Source organism: Anastrepha ludens, chromosome 2 (assembly GCF_028408465.1).
Source record: "Anastrepha ludens isolate Willacy chromosome 2, idAnaLude1.1, whole genome shotgun sequence".
NCBI classification, from domain to species: Eukaryota; Metazoa; Arthropoda; class Insecta; order Diptera; family Tephritidae; genus Anastrepha; species Anastrepha ludens.
In genome coordinates this window covers 95,520,045-95,535,795 of record NC_071498.1, presented here as the reverse complement: position 1 = coordinate 95,535,795, position 15,751 = coordinate 95,520,045, and the positions used below count along the sequence as shown (strand labels likewise).

Below are 15,751 nucleotides of genomic sequence, written 5' to 3'. Positions count from 1 at the left end.
TTTTTGATGTTTTGTGAAAATGAAATTCAAACTTTTTGTTGAAAGTAGCTCTCACTCAAATCTCGTTATGTCTGTAAATATTTATTATTTTTTGACTGACGTTTTGACCCACTTTGTGGAACTAGAATTTGACAAAATTTTGACCACATATAAAATCGACGATGGAGAATCCAAAAATTCAATAAAAAAAATAGTTTAAAAAAACTAAAAAACACGCTTTTATTGCTAATCGAACTAAAAAGTAGAAAATAAATTTTAATGACAAAGAGACCTATAATGAAGTAATAGCAAATCGAACGATCAGTCATAGTCAACTACCTCAGAACAGAATTATAACAAAAATTAAGATACAAATAGAGTAATTCAATTTAGAGTTAAGAGCGTGGGATGCTTGGTATAGTAAATATTACAATCATTCTATTGGCAACTACCTATGTACAGAGGGTTATGAAAGTGAAGCAAAATGCATCCCACGCTTTTAACTCTAATTTGAATTACTCTATTTGTATCTTAATTTTTGTTATAATTCTGTTCTGAGGTAGTTGACTATGACTGATCGTTCGATTTGCTATTACTTCATTATAGGTATCTTTGTCATTAAAATTTATTTTCTACTTTTTAGTTCGATTAGCAATAAAAGCGTGCTTTTTAGTTTTTTTAAACTATTTTTTATTTTCTACTTTTTAGTTCGATTAGCAAAAAAGCGTGTTTTTTAGTTTCTTTAAACTATTTTTTGTTTATTATGAATGAAAATTTTTGTTATCATTGCAGTCAGTGAATAAATGATTCGATATATTCGTGTTATATTTAATTCCTTTGTTATCGACTGTGAGTCTAAAGCTATGCAGTTATCGGCCGTGATAAAGAAGTAATCAGGATGAAGAACTTATTTCGTGGAGGGAGCCTGAGAAACTGATTTACAAGAATAAAAAAAGATTTTTCATTTTACAACCAAATTCACCTTACTTTTTGCCCACAGGTAAAAAAAGAAAATATTAATCCTGGCAATCCTAATAAGGATAATGGAAAACTTTTATCAAATTATTGCATTGTCATCGGTCCTTGATAGGTGTGCAAAATTTCAAGTCGATCAGATTTTTAGAAGCCAGTGAAAATTAAGCTCAAAGATTCCGTTACATGCATACATACATACATACATACATACATACATGCATACATACATACATACATACATACATACAACCCGACCTAATAAAAGTGTGTTAAAAATAATAGCCTATGAGCACATAGGCTATTGTTATACTAAGGGGACGATATATTTGTGTGTCTATATGAGAAGGTAGCTACTCAATACCTAATGAGCGCATATAGGATTTGTTAAGTACTTGGCCAAACCTCTCATGTGGTATGAGTATTGATGTTGTCGCACAAATTTATCTTAAATTTTATGCCGGCTCCGAACAGCAGATGGTTTTTATGAGCCAGTTTTCAAGGAAAAAAGGCACTCGGCGGTTCGTTATTGCGTGGTGAGGTAGTATTAAGAAGCTTTATGGCATATTTTTTTTTTCTAATAAATATTATGACTCGGCAAAATGCTTTTGAAAATTTTAAACGGCAGACTAAGTAAATTTTTTGTAGAAATGCAATATTTCTTTTAGTGCTATGCATAAAATATAAAAAATTTAATATTAAAAAATTGAAGCATGCCAACCAACACAAAATTTGGTAGCAATAAAACAAATGAAATTAAAATGTGGAAAATTAAACTGAAAAGAACGCTATCTCACTTATGTAGCGGAAAATGTCAACCGTAAGCCCCATAATTAAGCAGGTATAATATACTACTTATACTTGTATGTATGTTTGCTTGTTTTTATGTTTGCATCATGTATACGACTACATATATGTATAATAATTTATATGTACAAATTTCGCGAAAAGATATTCAACAACAAGCAAAGAAAAGCAAAAACACAAATTCAATATATCATCTGTTAATGTCATGAACACGCCAGCGCACGCACACGCCTTGCGAAAATTGTGCGTTCCACATACGCCTCGTTGAACAGAAGCAACTTCGCACGTGTAAGAAAATAAAGACTAAGAATTTTAAATTTTCCTGTTATCAACATTTGCTGCCACATTTTATTTAAATATTTTGGCAATTAAATGCTTTTTATATACCCATTTACTTTCTTTCTTCCTTTACTCCTGCACTCTCCTCTCAGTATGGAATGCTTATTAGCAGCAACATTTTTTTTATATACATTTAAAGTAAGTAAATAAGTACCGTTTAAAGAGGCATGCACGCTGCAACATACTACGCTTTAAGGCATTTTCCGTTTATGAGCTCATTAACAAGGCACTCGAGAGGGAAAAAATTTCGCCTCAGTCGCAAGATGGCCCTCAACGTCTTTGTTTTTACGTTGTTTTTTATATTTAAAATTTTTCAATTTGCAAACCATTAAGGCGCCTGCTTAGACGCGCTGCTATGAGGAATTTAAATGCTCAGCTCCAACGCGCGACAGTTATCAGCTAGCTTGATTTTCTTACATCCCATCTACCTACATGCCCAATGAACGCGATTAGATGCTTTCGCCTTATCATTGCGCTAGCTTGTGATTATGGAAGATAAATCATGCAGAATGGATCTTTTTCAAGCATTCTTTAGCCGGCCGTCGCCTCTGCCTCCCTGAGAATTCCAATTTAGGGCCAACCATATGATGCTGGGGGGCGGTTTTCTATCCTGGCTGCTAATGGGCACTTCGTTCGTTTGTCTCCAGAGTTCTTCGTTTCTTATTACATTTTCATTTTAATTCTTATATATATATATATATACCAAAAACAAAAGCCTTGTAGAGAAAAGTTGAAGTAGCCCAAAAACATATCTAAATAAATAGAGATCGGCTCTTTTTGAGAAAATTTAATTTTCAGCTTGATGGCTGGTAATATTTTCCACTTTATTTCAGTCTTTTAAGAAATTTTTAGCTCTCAAGTTGTCTCTAATGCGAATAAGCAGTTCCTAATTGGGCAAAATTAGTTAAAGATATCTTTTCCTTCTTTATTTGCATATTCTTAGTGCGGAATGAAAGCGATAACAGTAATACATTCAATTCATTTTATTATTCATTTGTATATATTGTATAGGGTGGGTCATGTAAAATTTTGCTTTTTGAATCGGCTATCAATATTTTTTCAAACTTTTTTTTTTTATTTTGAAGATTGCACATTGTCATTTATGAATAAAAAATAATATCGTTCAAATGACTGCCACGACTGGCTTTACAGGTTGCCTTTCTATCAACCCAATTTTTAAGCACATTTTCGATTGTTTGGGCTCCAATTTCATGAATGGCAATTTCGATTTCGTGTTTTAAAGCATCAATCGTCTCTGGATGGTTCGCATAGCATTTGTCCTTAACGGCTCCTCACAAAAAATAGTCCAACGGGCTTAAATCACAGCTTCGAGGCGGACAATTGGTATCGGAATTTCGGCTGGTTATTCGGTTTTCAAAAACGGTAGCCAAAAGTTCGAGTGTAACTTTGGCAGTGTGACAAGTTGCACCGTCCTGTTGAAACCAAATGTCGTCCACGTCATCCTCTTCAATTTTTGGAAACAAAAACTTATTTAGCATGTCACGGTAACGCTCGCCATTTACTGTAACCGCGGCTCCTCGCTCATTTTCGGAAAAAAATGGCCCGATGATGCCGCCAGACCAAAAACCGCACCAGACAGCGACTCGTTGTGGATGCATTTGCTTCTCTACGGTAACGTGTGGATTTTCTGAGTCCCAAATTCGACAATTTTGCTTATTGACGTAGCCACCGATGTGAAAATGAGCTTCATCAGAAAAGAAGAAGAAGACTCACCACTTTGGAAATAGGTTTTCAATATTTCCCAATTTTGTTCAACCGTATAGCGTCCCATTTCGTAAATGTCAAATCTTTAAGTAAATTATGAACACATTTGACATGTCATTTGTGTTACCATTCCCAAAAAAATAGGTGGTTCAAAAAGCAAACGCTATATGGCCCACCCTGTATATAGGTATGATAAAAATTGATTTTATGGTAATTATCCCACAGTTGCTTTCTTCCGAAATCTCGTTTGCTTTCGATTTTGCCTTGCACAATAAGTTACAATAACTCATATTTAGGACCACGCATATTATGACAGAAGGCGGCCGCCGTGGTCGAATTGGTCGGCACGTGACTTCCGCTCGGAATTCACAGAGATAACGTAGGTTCGAATCTCGGTGAAACACAAAAATTAAGAAAAACATTTTTCTAATCGCGGTCGCCCATCGGCAGGTAATGGGAAACCTCCGAATGTATTTCTGCCATGAAAAATCTCCTCAAATCTCCCCCGTTCGAAGTCGGCTTGAAACTGTAGGCCCCTCCATTTGTGGAACAACATCAAGACGCACACCACAAATAGGAGGAAGAGCTCGGCCAAACACTCAAACAGGGTGTAGACGCCAATTATATATATATATATATATTAGGCCGGGTCAATTTGTGGGGAGGTAAAAAAATCGGCCATTGCTCTGTCAAAATCATATTCTAGGGATCAAAATAAGAAACTTTGCCGAAGGAACCATACCTCTAAAACGAATTCTGATGTCCCCCAATTTGGGTCGAACTTTTTAGATTCTTTTCTCATGTAAAGGCCAAAAATGGTGATATTTTGAAATGATTGTATGGGGAACCCCCCAGGGGAGTTCCAGGGGGTGTGCCACTGGCATGGGTGGATCGGCCGTCCAAAGTTAGTGGGGGTCGGTCATACATTTGGACTCGATTGGAGCACTCTAATTGGGTCAAAGTGGGATTTTTCGTTCGACCCAAATTGGGGGACATCAGAATTCGTTTTAGAGGTATGATTCCTTCGGCAAAGTTTCTTATTTTGATCCCTAGAATACGATTTTCACAGAGCAATGAGCGGTTTTTAAATCGACCCGCCCTAATCATCATATATCTATTTTATCTATCTGAAAAGGTATTTCGGAAAATATCCATACTCCGAAAGCATTTCGGTTGTATAAAAATATACTTCACTGAAATTCCTGGTGTACCATGTAGCGACGTCTTTTATTAGTCTAGACGCCCATCTGTCGCAAGCATCGTTTCTCCAGCGATCTTGTGAAACAACCTTATTGTTTAGTCCTGTATTTCGCGCGCAACAAGTTTGCTAACTTTTCTTCTATCCTCTCATTTTGTAATGTCTACAAGTTTTTCAGCTCAAAAGATAATAAATCTATCGGTATTGAACCACTTATCAGTTCGTCCCCTTAGTATTAAAATAGCCTATACATTTTTTGATGTTTTGAGAAAATGAATTTCAAACTTTTTGTCGAAAGTAGCTTTCACTCAAATCTCGTTATGTCTGTAAATATTTATTATTTTTTGACTGACTAGAATTTGACAAAATTTTGACCACATATAAAATCGACGATGGAGAATCCAAAAATTCAATAAAAAAATAATAGCCTATGAGCACATAGGCTATTGTTATACTAAGGGGACGAGTTGGCTCTGACACTGTGCGGTAAGTAGACACAAGTCTCAAAGTTGACGTTCGTTGTATCGATGCTAGGAGCTTACACCGGTGACTTACCTTCAGCGTATTTGCCCATAGTTCAGCTCCGTATAAGAGAACGGAGAGCGTGGTAACCATCGTTATTTCCCGTTTCCTTTAGGTTGGTCCCTCTATGCTTGCCATAAGTCCATTGAGTAGGGATGCCACCTTGGTGACTTTCTCTGTTGCGTATTTTATTTGATTGTCCACTCTTTTGCCCAGATACTGTAGGACTCTTTTTGTGGTTCGATATAAGGGAGAAGAGACTTACTGCATAATATTGGTATTAAAACGAATATCAGTTAATCTTCTATGAAATAACAGTTTATATAGAGGATACTAAAAGTGTCCTATTTCTCTGTCCATAGCTGTATATAATTTCACGCGCATACGGAATTTCTACTGGATAGAAGAAAAATGGATATTTGTCGCACGTTGCAATTAGTAATATTTTTAAGTCTCTTTAGAATGAGCCTAATAAATTGTTAGAATACTTAGAGCTCAGTTAAAGTTGTATCAGTACTAGGTGGTTTTCTTGACTTTTTTTTGACTAGAAACTCATATTTCTAAAAAAATTGTTTTAATATGCAAATTCATTTTTTGTAGATATTTTTTTAATTTTTTAAGCCCCTTTTACTAACGTTCTACTTTTCATACATTTTTATATATTTGCAGAATAATAACGAATTACTTTGTGGTCTCTCTAGCCATGGCTGATATAATGGTGGCAATGATGGCTATGACGTTCAATTTCAGTGTGCAAGTCACTGGACGGTAAGTGCAAAAAACAACTTTTATATATCATAAATAATTGCGTTAAAACCAATTATTGAGTGATCTAAGTATTTTAGACTGAAGGAAAAGGATACTATAAAAAAATTATAGTTTTAAAATGTATTCAATGATGAAAATTATACTACAACTACAATATAATTGTAAGTATTAGGAATGGAAATAAGTTTCGGTCCTTTCTTAGTCAAAGCTACGAATTAGTGAAACAATTAAATAATACATGGTATTATGTGAAGTATGTGCCATTGAAAGCTATAACTCTACTCCATCTTTCAGGCAGCATACGGATTCCTCTAACGAAAAATTCGAGTTCCTTTGACTTGATCCAATCATTGAGCCAGTTTGCGATGCTCTCATAAGAAGTGAACCGCTCTCCAATAAGGGCTGACTGCATTGATCGGAATAGATAGTAATCCGAAGGTGCAATGTCTGAGGAATACGGCGGGTGGGACAAGATTTCACAATTCAGTCCCTTTAAATATTTCTGGACCGATTTAGCAACTTTTTGCAGTTTATTAAATCACTGCGTAGTTGTAGTCGTGCCAGAGACTTTTCAAAGTTAAGGTGACCTGTTAAGCTGTGAAAGCTTAAACCCTAAATTTTCTTTCGCTATTTTGAGTGAAATGTCTAGTCAAATACCAGAAGATATACACATTGGACCTTGCATAGTTTTGGAGTTTCACAAGGGTAGTAATGTGACAGTTGCTACAAAACATTTGCAACGTTTACCCAACTGCCTTAGATGTTCGTAAAAGCCCAAGGAGGATATCTAAGTTCAGTTTCGTTAATTTCGGTATTTCTGACTCACATCGATCAGGAAAACCAATAACTTTAGGCATGACGTATTAAGGACGAAATTGGAAGCAAATCCGTGTCCGACAATCATTGAACTATCAAATTACTCTTAATGAACCTTGGTCGACCGTCCAAGAAAATTTGCAATAAATTGGTGAAACAAACGGAGTAGGTGTGTTGGTTCCGCATAAACTATCTGAAGAAATCAGAGCTAACCGATACGCAATATATTACTTATTACTTCAAGGGTACCATTCAGAACCATTTTTTGATTGCTTGATTACTGCAGATGAAAAATCTATGATAATATAAAACGCAAATAGCAGTGGCTCCCTTCGAATAAACCGTCACGGAGGACTGCCAAGCCTCGATATTCGAAAAAAGCGCTTTTGTGTGTTTGTGGACTATTCGTGAACTCATCAAATTAGAAGTGCTTAAACCTGGAGAGACCGTTAATATAAACCCTTATTGTGAATGATAGATCGAGTAAATCAATAAATATTTGAAAAGTATCCAGTGTTTATCAATAGAAAAGGCGATGTTTTGCAAAACTGTACTTCACCACACATATAATATATATATAAATATATATGTCCATATATAAATATATATATATAATTGGCGCGTACATCCTTTCTGGGTGTTTGGCCGAGCTCTTCCTCCTATTTTTGGCGTTCGTCTTGATGTTGTTCCACAAAAGGAGGGGCCTACAGTTTCAAGCCGACTCCGAACGGCAGATATTTTTATGAGCAGCTATTTCATGGCAGAAATACACTCAGAGGTTTGCCATTGCCTTCCGAGGGGCAAGCGATATTAGAAAAATGTTTTTCTTAATTTTGGTGTCTCACCGAGATTCGAACCAAAGTTTTCTCTGTGAATTCCGAATGGTAGTCACGCACCAACCCATTCGACTACGGCGGTCAACATAAACGCTGAAAAAATTAAAGGATTTTGGTAGGACGTACTGCCTCACCCTCAAACTCACCCAACATTGCGCCATCGGATTACCATTTATTCCGTTCACTGCAACACTGCTTTAATAAAACAAACCTGGTTGATATAAAAAAAGAAATCTTAAAGTATTTTACTGAAAACCCAATTGATTTTTATCGATCCGGCACTGAAAATTTGCACACTGGGTGGCAAAAGGTTGTTGCCCACAGAAATAATTACATCATTGACTCAAAAGTAAAACTTATAAGAAATTTATTAATCGAATTTACTGTAAAAACTACATTATTTTCTGGTCCCCCTAATATAAATATAAAACCTCTGCTACACAATTACAATTTAAAAAAGTTGGAAATTTATATTGCATATTAAGAAATTTCGGAAGTGTTATTTTTGGTTTTTTTTTTTATGTCATTTAGTTTTACTCTCAAAGTGTGTTCACCCTCTGCATTTACAAAACTCCAAGCTTTAATCTGCCGCACCATTTTCATCAGCTTACTATTTTATCAGAGCATCGATCTCCCTAAGGCACGGATAAATTGTTCCTTTTGTTTTAATTTCAACTCATTACACATCATTTTGAACACTTGTATTCATATATATGTATAAGTACTACATATGTGATCAAAATGGCTACGCGAAAAATCGCAGAGTGGTGTATCTAATTGCCTTACGCATTTTATGTGTTCCATTAACAGCTACTCTACTCTTTTCTACTATTTTCATTACACATTACCCAACACAAACGATAGTAGACTAAAAAATAAAAGCAAGAAAAATTAAGATGATTATGATATAATAGAGATAAGCCTTTTTCACTCTTTAGAAACTTTTGGCGTTTTTTGCTTGCTGTGTGGGATGTTCATCAAATCTAGCGTTTATACAAAAACGAGCGGGTAATATAATATAGAATGTGCGTATATAGTATATATACATAACACATCATTTGTTAGGTGCTTAGTAAAATTTGTACGAGCAAGGATTAAGCAGATGGTGTTCGCTTTACATGAAAGAACTACTCATGGTGTGGAATCCTGATTGAGGAGAGCTGGGCATACGATTTCTACACCTCATCAAGTGATATATATCAGTGACCAATTACTACGTTTAGTACATATATAACAAACATTGAAAAGAAAAAAATCATATACACATACAAATATATGTTGACGAAGTTCGTGCCCTCACTACAAATTTAGAAAAAAGTGTATGCCCACGTGCAGTGCCAGGCTCTCTTGGCTTGGTGCAGTTGTATGCAGCCAATGATAGAGCACGGTTTTATGTCAATATTTTGAACAATTTAAGTCGGGTTATGATGGTAGTCGGCTTGTATGACTTACAGGTCCATTGTAGTATTGCTGTGGGAGACGGGAACCTCATTTTTTTTCCCTTCGTAGAACCATTTTCTGGCTCAGTATGGGTCCCATCCAAAAATATTTCCCTAAAAACCTGCTCAGCCTGGACAATTTCGAGGGAAGTGATCAACTGTTTCTTCCTCTTCTTCATCTCTACAACTGTTACAATATTTATGAGACAAAACTCCTAGTGTCAAGGAGTGCCCGCCAAACAGCCAAGCCACGGCCTTCGCGACATCCTCCCTTGAGAGGCTAAGCAGTTCCTTTGTCTTTTTCGTCTTTTGTTTAATGGGATAATGTTATTCTTAATTTTCTCGTGATCATAGGTATCTCTATTCTATCAATGAGCAGCTGAAAAGTAGTACTATACCTCGCTAGCTCATCGGCTTTAGAATTTCTCTCAATATCTCTGTGATAAATTTGGCACTGATTTTCGATACAAGCCGATCAATATCACCCGGAATTGCTGAAGTTGCTACGCGTATGCAGCTTTCTAATCATACATCACTCAATCTTGCTGGGTGATCATTTTTGATTAATTTCATGGATGAAAATAATTTTGCGAAACATACATATGTACTCGCGAACAGAGACATCATTTGTTTTGCATGTTTCGTCAAAGGCGAACATTTTTCAAGCCTCACATAAGATTTATAAAAATTATCGATGTTTACTGAAAGAAATAGGTACATTTTTTAAATCGGTATTATTCTGCATGTCAATCTCGTCAATATGAGAGTCTTCGTAAACTGTATCCACATTGGTATTAAATGGCGAGGAAAACATTTTAATGGAAATCGTTGACTTTTCAGCTTTGAAACTTTAAAGTCATAATTGAAATTCGTTGATTAAAATGTCTCAATATTGAGCGTTTTTTTGAGGAGTAGTAACGTTTGCTATTTTAACATGCGGAAAGTGAGATATATTATTCTGCAAAAAAATGATTCTTTCACAATATTAATTCGCGCTCAAAGCCCTGAATGTTATTATTCAAATTATGAATAAACACGCATTTACATTGAAGTTCCATATTAAGATCATTGAAATACTGAGACATATCGATAAAAAAAACCCAAAATCCCACATCCATTCTTTTTTACCAAAATGAGGACAGTCATAACCAACAGTTTTTTTTCGCTTTCTAAGTTGTATATTCTTTTCAGCATTGCGCCCCTATGTACTCGTATAAAGTAAACGTACTTTGATATTAAAAAGCACGGCTCCATATCAGCTTCTAAATCTTTCAGGAATTCTTTAAATTCACAGTGATTTAACGCGCAGGACTTCATAAAATTGATTAGTTTAATTGTTGGTACTGTGACATTTGACAAACTTAAGGGGTCCTGGAGGTCTAGAGCTCGAAAATTTAGGGTATTTTCAGGATTTTTTTTTTTCATTAAAAAATCGAAAAATGATATTTAAATTTTTAAGGCTTCTAATTTCTTTTACATACAAAAATGAAAAAAAAAAATTATAATTTGTTTTAATCTTAATAATTCCGCCCGAAAAATTGGAGCTGGAAGGTATTGGCCGTTTTAACTCTTTCATGTATCTGAAACACAATAACCAAAAAAATTATTAATCCGTATGACTGTCCCGTACTAAAATAAGAAAAAAAAATAAAAAATTTGACAAAATGGGACAAACCGGGTTTCTTTCAGTTGTTTAATCAACAAAATGCGAAATAATTGCAATAATAATATGATTCTAGTACGGGCAATAGTCATTGATGTTGTGAACCAGAACACCAGCCTGAAAAAAAGTAATTTTGAGAGTGGCCGCCTAACGAATCTGACTTTACATGCTAAAACGGCTGTAGAATCGAAAATACTAGGAATATCCTTCCAAAAATTTGGCAGTATATTCTTAACAACCTATACTTTCGAAATGTCAATAAAATTGATTTTTTGAAAATTCTATATAACTGGGACCCATTAATCTTTTCGCACATTGATTTTCCTGGTTTATTATACAGCGGTTAACGAATATTTCCCTTCCTGTGCCTTTTTTTAATGCTTTGAAATATCTCCGATACTTCTACTTTCATACCTAAACTTGCTCGGGCTCCATCTGTCGATATATCAATAATATTTTCTGATAAAATCAAAACATTTTTCAACACAAACTTAAGTTCATCATACAGTTATTTGCCTTTTGTAGTCCATTGTTTACAATACGCCAAATCTTGCAAAAGACCCACGAAAGGAGAATCGACACACACCATCTTTTCGTCGATTTCAAAACTCCATTCGACAGTACGAAGAGGAGTTATCTGTATGCCGCGATGTCTGAATTTGGTATCCCCACAAAACTAATACGGCTTTGCAAGATGACGTTGCTTAACACTAGCAGCGCCGTCAGAATTGGGAAAGACCTCTTCGAGCCGTTTGATACCAAACGAGGTTTCAGACAAGGTGACTCGCTGTCGTGTGACTTCTTTAACCTGATGTTGGAGAGCATCGTACGAGCCGCAGAACTTAATCGCTCAGGCGCAATATTTTATAAGAACGTACAATTGTTGGCGTATGCCGATGATAACAACCACGCTGTTAGTTCTGACTTCTCCAAATTGGATAAAGAGGCAAAGCGAATGGGTCTGGTGGTGAACCTGGACAAAACGAAGTACCTTCTGTCATCAAACAAACAGTCGGCGCACTCGCGTATCGGCACCCACGTCACTGTTGACAGTTATGATTTCGAGGTTGTAAAAGACTTTGTTTATTTAGGAACCAGAACTACCAGCGATAACAATGTCAGCCTGGCAATCTAACATATAATTTCTCTTGCCAACAAGTGCTACTTTGGACTAAGTAGGCAATTGAGTAGTAAAGTCCTCCGAACAAAACTTACAAGGCTCTCATCATGCCCGTCCTAACGTATGGCGCAGAAGCTTGGACGATGACAACATCCGATGAAGCGACGCTTGGAGTGTTTGAGAGAAAGACTCTGCGTAAGATTTTTGGACCTTTGCACGTTGGCAACGGCGAATATCGCAGACGATGGAACAATGAGCTCTATGAGCTTTACGACGACATAGACATAGCGCAGCGAATAAAGATCCAGCGGCTACGCTGGCTGGGTCAAGTCGTCCGAATGGATACAAACGCTCCGGCTTTAAAAGTATTCGATGCGGTACCAGCTGGTGGTAGTAGAGGAATAAGAGGGCCTCCTCTGTGTTGGAAAGATCAGGTGGAGAAGGACTTGGCTTCACTTGGTGTGCCCAATTGGCGCCGGTTAGCATGAGAAAGAAACGACTGGCGCGCTTTGTTAAACTCGGCCAAAATCGCGTAAGCGGTTATCGCGCCAATTACGAGGAAGAAGAATAAGTCCCTTGTATTGGAATTGTGTATCATTACCACGTAACAAGTTTCGCTGTATCGCTAATATCGCAACTCTCATCAAGTGCCAAAGGATAGTATACGAATTTTGCAATACATTCACAACGCTTTCATGCTATGCTCTCCGTTTAATATTGCATTGCATATTTGAACAAGTCGCCGATAAGTGAGTAACTCTTCACATAAATATGTTTCGGTTTGGTGGCTGGTTGGTTAAAGTGGAATCCAACTAGCGCTTCCACGCCATTTTGTTGCCACATCCTCGTTACCAACTTGTTTAACGGTTATTTACAGCATAACTATATCCAGTCTGTGCGGCTAAGGAATCTTATTAGGTTATCAACGTCTAAGCCAGATAGTTGTTCGAGATTCTCGAACAGCGGTTGGCCCAGGGTTAGCATTCTGTCCTTCCATAGGGCAGGGCATTCACAGGAAATGGAAGATTGTCTCCTTTGTTTCGGTTTAGTATGTACTAATTTTTGTTACAATTAATTTTATAACTATACATTGATGGGAAAAGATCGATTAAACAAATTATATAAATGTGCTTAAAGAGCCGCTAGTGGCCTGCGGCGTGCCACAAATAGTAGAAGGAGCTCAGCTAAATACCCAAAAAGGGTGTACGCAACAATTATATATGTATATATATATACATATATATATATATATTTCAATACTTTCCCTTGAAAAATATGTAATTCTTTGTTTTTTTTTATATATCAAATATCTAATATAGCAACACCCCTTTCCAAGTTTTTTCTTAACAAAACCTCTACATCCAAAAAGAAGCAAAATGAAAAAAGATGAATGATTATTTAAGCTTCACACGAACGCAATTTCATTTTTAAATATAAAAATTTACCCGCTTTACAAATATCCATTTGACTTTTTTTCAGAAAAAAACATTAACACGCGATTTAAATACATTTTTTATAATTATGCTTGCCTTAGACAAATTAGCACAACGAATTTTGATGGAACATAGTCAAACCTTATATTCTCTTCATTCTATGGATATATTGGATGTATCGGATATATTGGATATAGTGGATATAGTGGATTATAAAAGAGAAACCCCCCATTTAACAATTTGAATTCTAGCCGCATAGTTCGGCAAATACTTTGACATTCGTTGCGAAAAATTAGAAAGTCAATAAATTATTTGGCACCACCACCACCAGGATTTTATATTGGAACTGTCGAAAAATGTTTGGAACCATTTGCAAAAGGATAACAATAATTAGGTTAAACCCATCGAAATAAGCCGAAAAAGTAGAGAAATTTTTAAGTTTGCCTAATACTTCGTATATTTACTTTATTTAGTTTCCCTAAAATTATTTTAATTTATTTGGGATAACTTTGAAAACATTTTTTGTTGTTGTTTTTGTATATACCTACCTTTAAAGCAACTGGCTACGGCAGAGACTTTCTAAAATTTATAAACTTTTAATAACTTGATCTAGCTTGACTCAAATAAAATTGCTTACGCTTTGCAAAGTTTTAAAATTTAAATAATATTTTAGCAAAGCTTAATTATAATGTTTAATTGCTTCCATACATTCATGCGAATATACAGTAAGCATCTAGGTGGCATGTGCGTTCTGTGTGCTTAACAGTATTGCACGGCACTTTAAATGAATATCTGCCAACAAGCACATGCGTACACACATAAACGTACCTACCACGAATATACATTTACACCTCGCTCCACCACGGTCACAAAAGTTTAATGTAAAATTCATAACTTTTATCACAGCTTCCCTATGCTTTTAGCCAACACTTTTCACAGCATCTCAGCACAATTCCAACACATTTTGGTCTGTAGCGTCGCGTCGCAGAGTCGGCGGTGAGAAATTAAAAATGCAAATTGCAAACAGCTGCAAGTGCTTACTTTACAATTCCGCAAAACACAAACACCCACACATCGAGAGCGAATAGCGAAGAACGAAACTTTGCGCGTGAGTTTAACGAAAACCTTGCTTTGCGCAAGGCCGTTTATGGCAGACTGTATGACTATGTGACTGCATATGCCGTTCACATAACTATGAGTATGTAGTGGTACATATACGTAAGACGTGTATTTCGGAATCCTTCTAGTTATATGTTTTGGGAAGTCACAAAGTTCGAGGAATGAAAAGTTTGGAGAGGGAAGAAAGTATTTTTCTTACTAAATGCTACTTAGCGATTAAGCTAAACTATAAGTACCACTTTTCAGATAATCAAATCTTTTATTAAAATTTGAGATTTCGTCAGGTAAATCAGGTAATCTCAGTAGAGGAGAGAAATTAGTTTCGCGCCGCGATTAAGTTATTCGCTGGATAAAAACCAACCTACACAGATCACTTTGAAAGTGCATGAGGACTTCAAAAAATGTAATATATAATAAGTGGCATAATCCTTTAAAGTAAAGTTGGGGGTGACTTGAGGGCGTTTTAGCGTTTTAGCCGACCGATAGTTGGAATCTCTTCATATTTTGCTAAAAACTCAAAAAAATTCGCTTGAGAAAGACATAAGAAACTAGGAAACGTGTGAAAGTGTGGGCTAAAAATACTTCCACCACTCCAGAAGCAATAGTGCGCCGAGTTTTTGAACCTAAGTAATGAGAAAAGAACAAACTTATAAACCAAATTTTTACAGGAGATAAAGTCTGTAAAAGTGAGTTGAAGCAAAATTCTGGAAAACAGTCCAAGAAAAATGAAATGCTGTCTAAACGTTCAAGCCTCTTTTCCAATAAAGATGACGATTATATACTATTATTAGGTTATAGAGAGCGTCTCTGATAAAATCATGATCGGATACTACAACACGCTTTTATGAAAATAACTGAGACATGTCATAATGCGGCGCTCAAAAATTGCGTTCATATGTAACTTTTTTTGTTCTGAAGTATTTTGTATTAAAGAAAACTCTCACCTCAGCGGGGGAAAAAAAATCGCGAAAAGTTAACAATAATTTTAAACTGCATAACCAGAATTTTCAAAAAA

At 35.8% G+C, this 15,751-nt stretch overlaps 1 protein-coding gene across 1 annotated transcript in view; it reads left to right on the top strand.

Annotated features, from left to right (window-relative positions):
- Positions 1-15,751, top strand: part of LOC128854813 (octopamine receptor beta-2R) — a 78,473-nt gene that overhangs the window by 12,860 nt on the left and 49,862 nt on the right. The window contains 1 exon segment of the mRNA XM_054089222.1: positions 6,212-6,310. Coding sequence (XP_053945197.1) covers positions 6,212-6,310 — 99 coding nt within the window.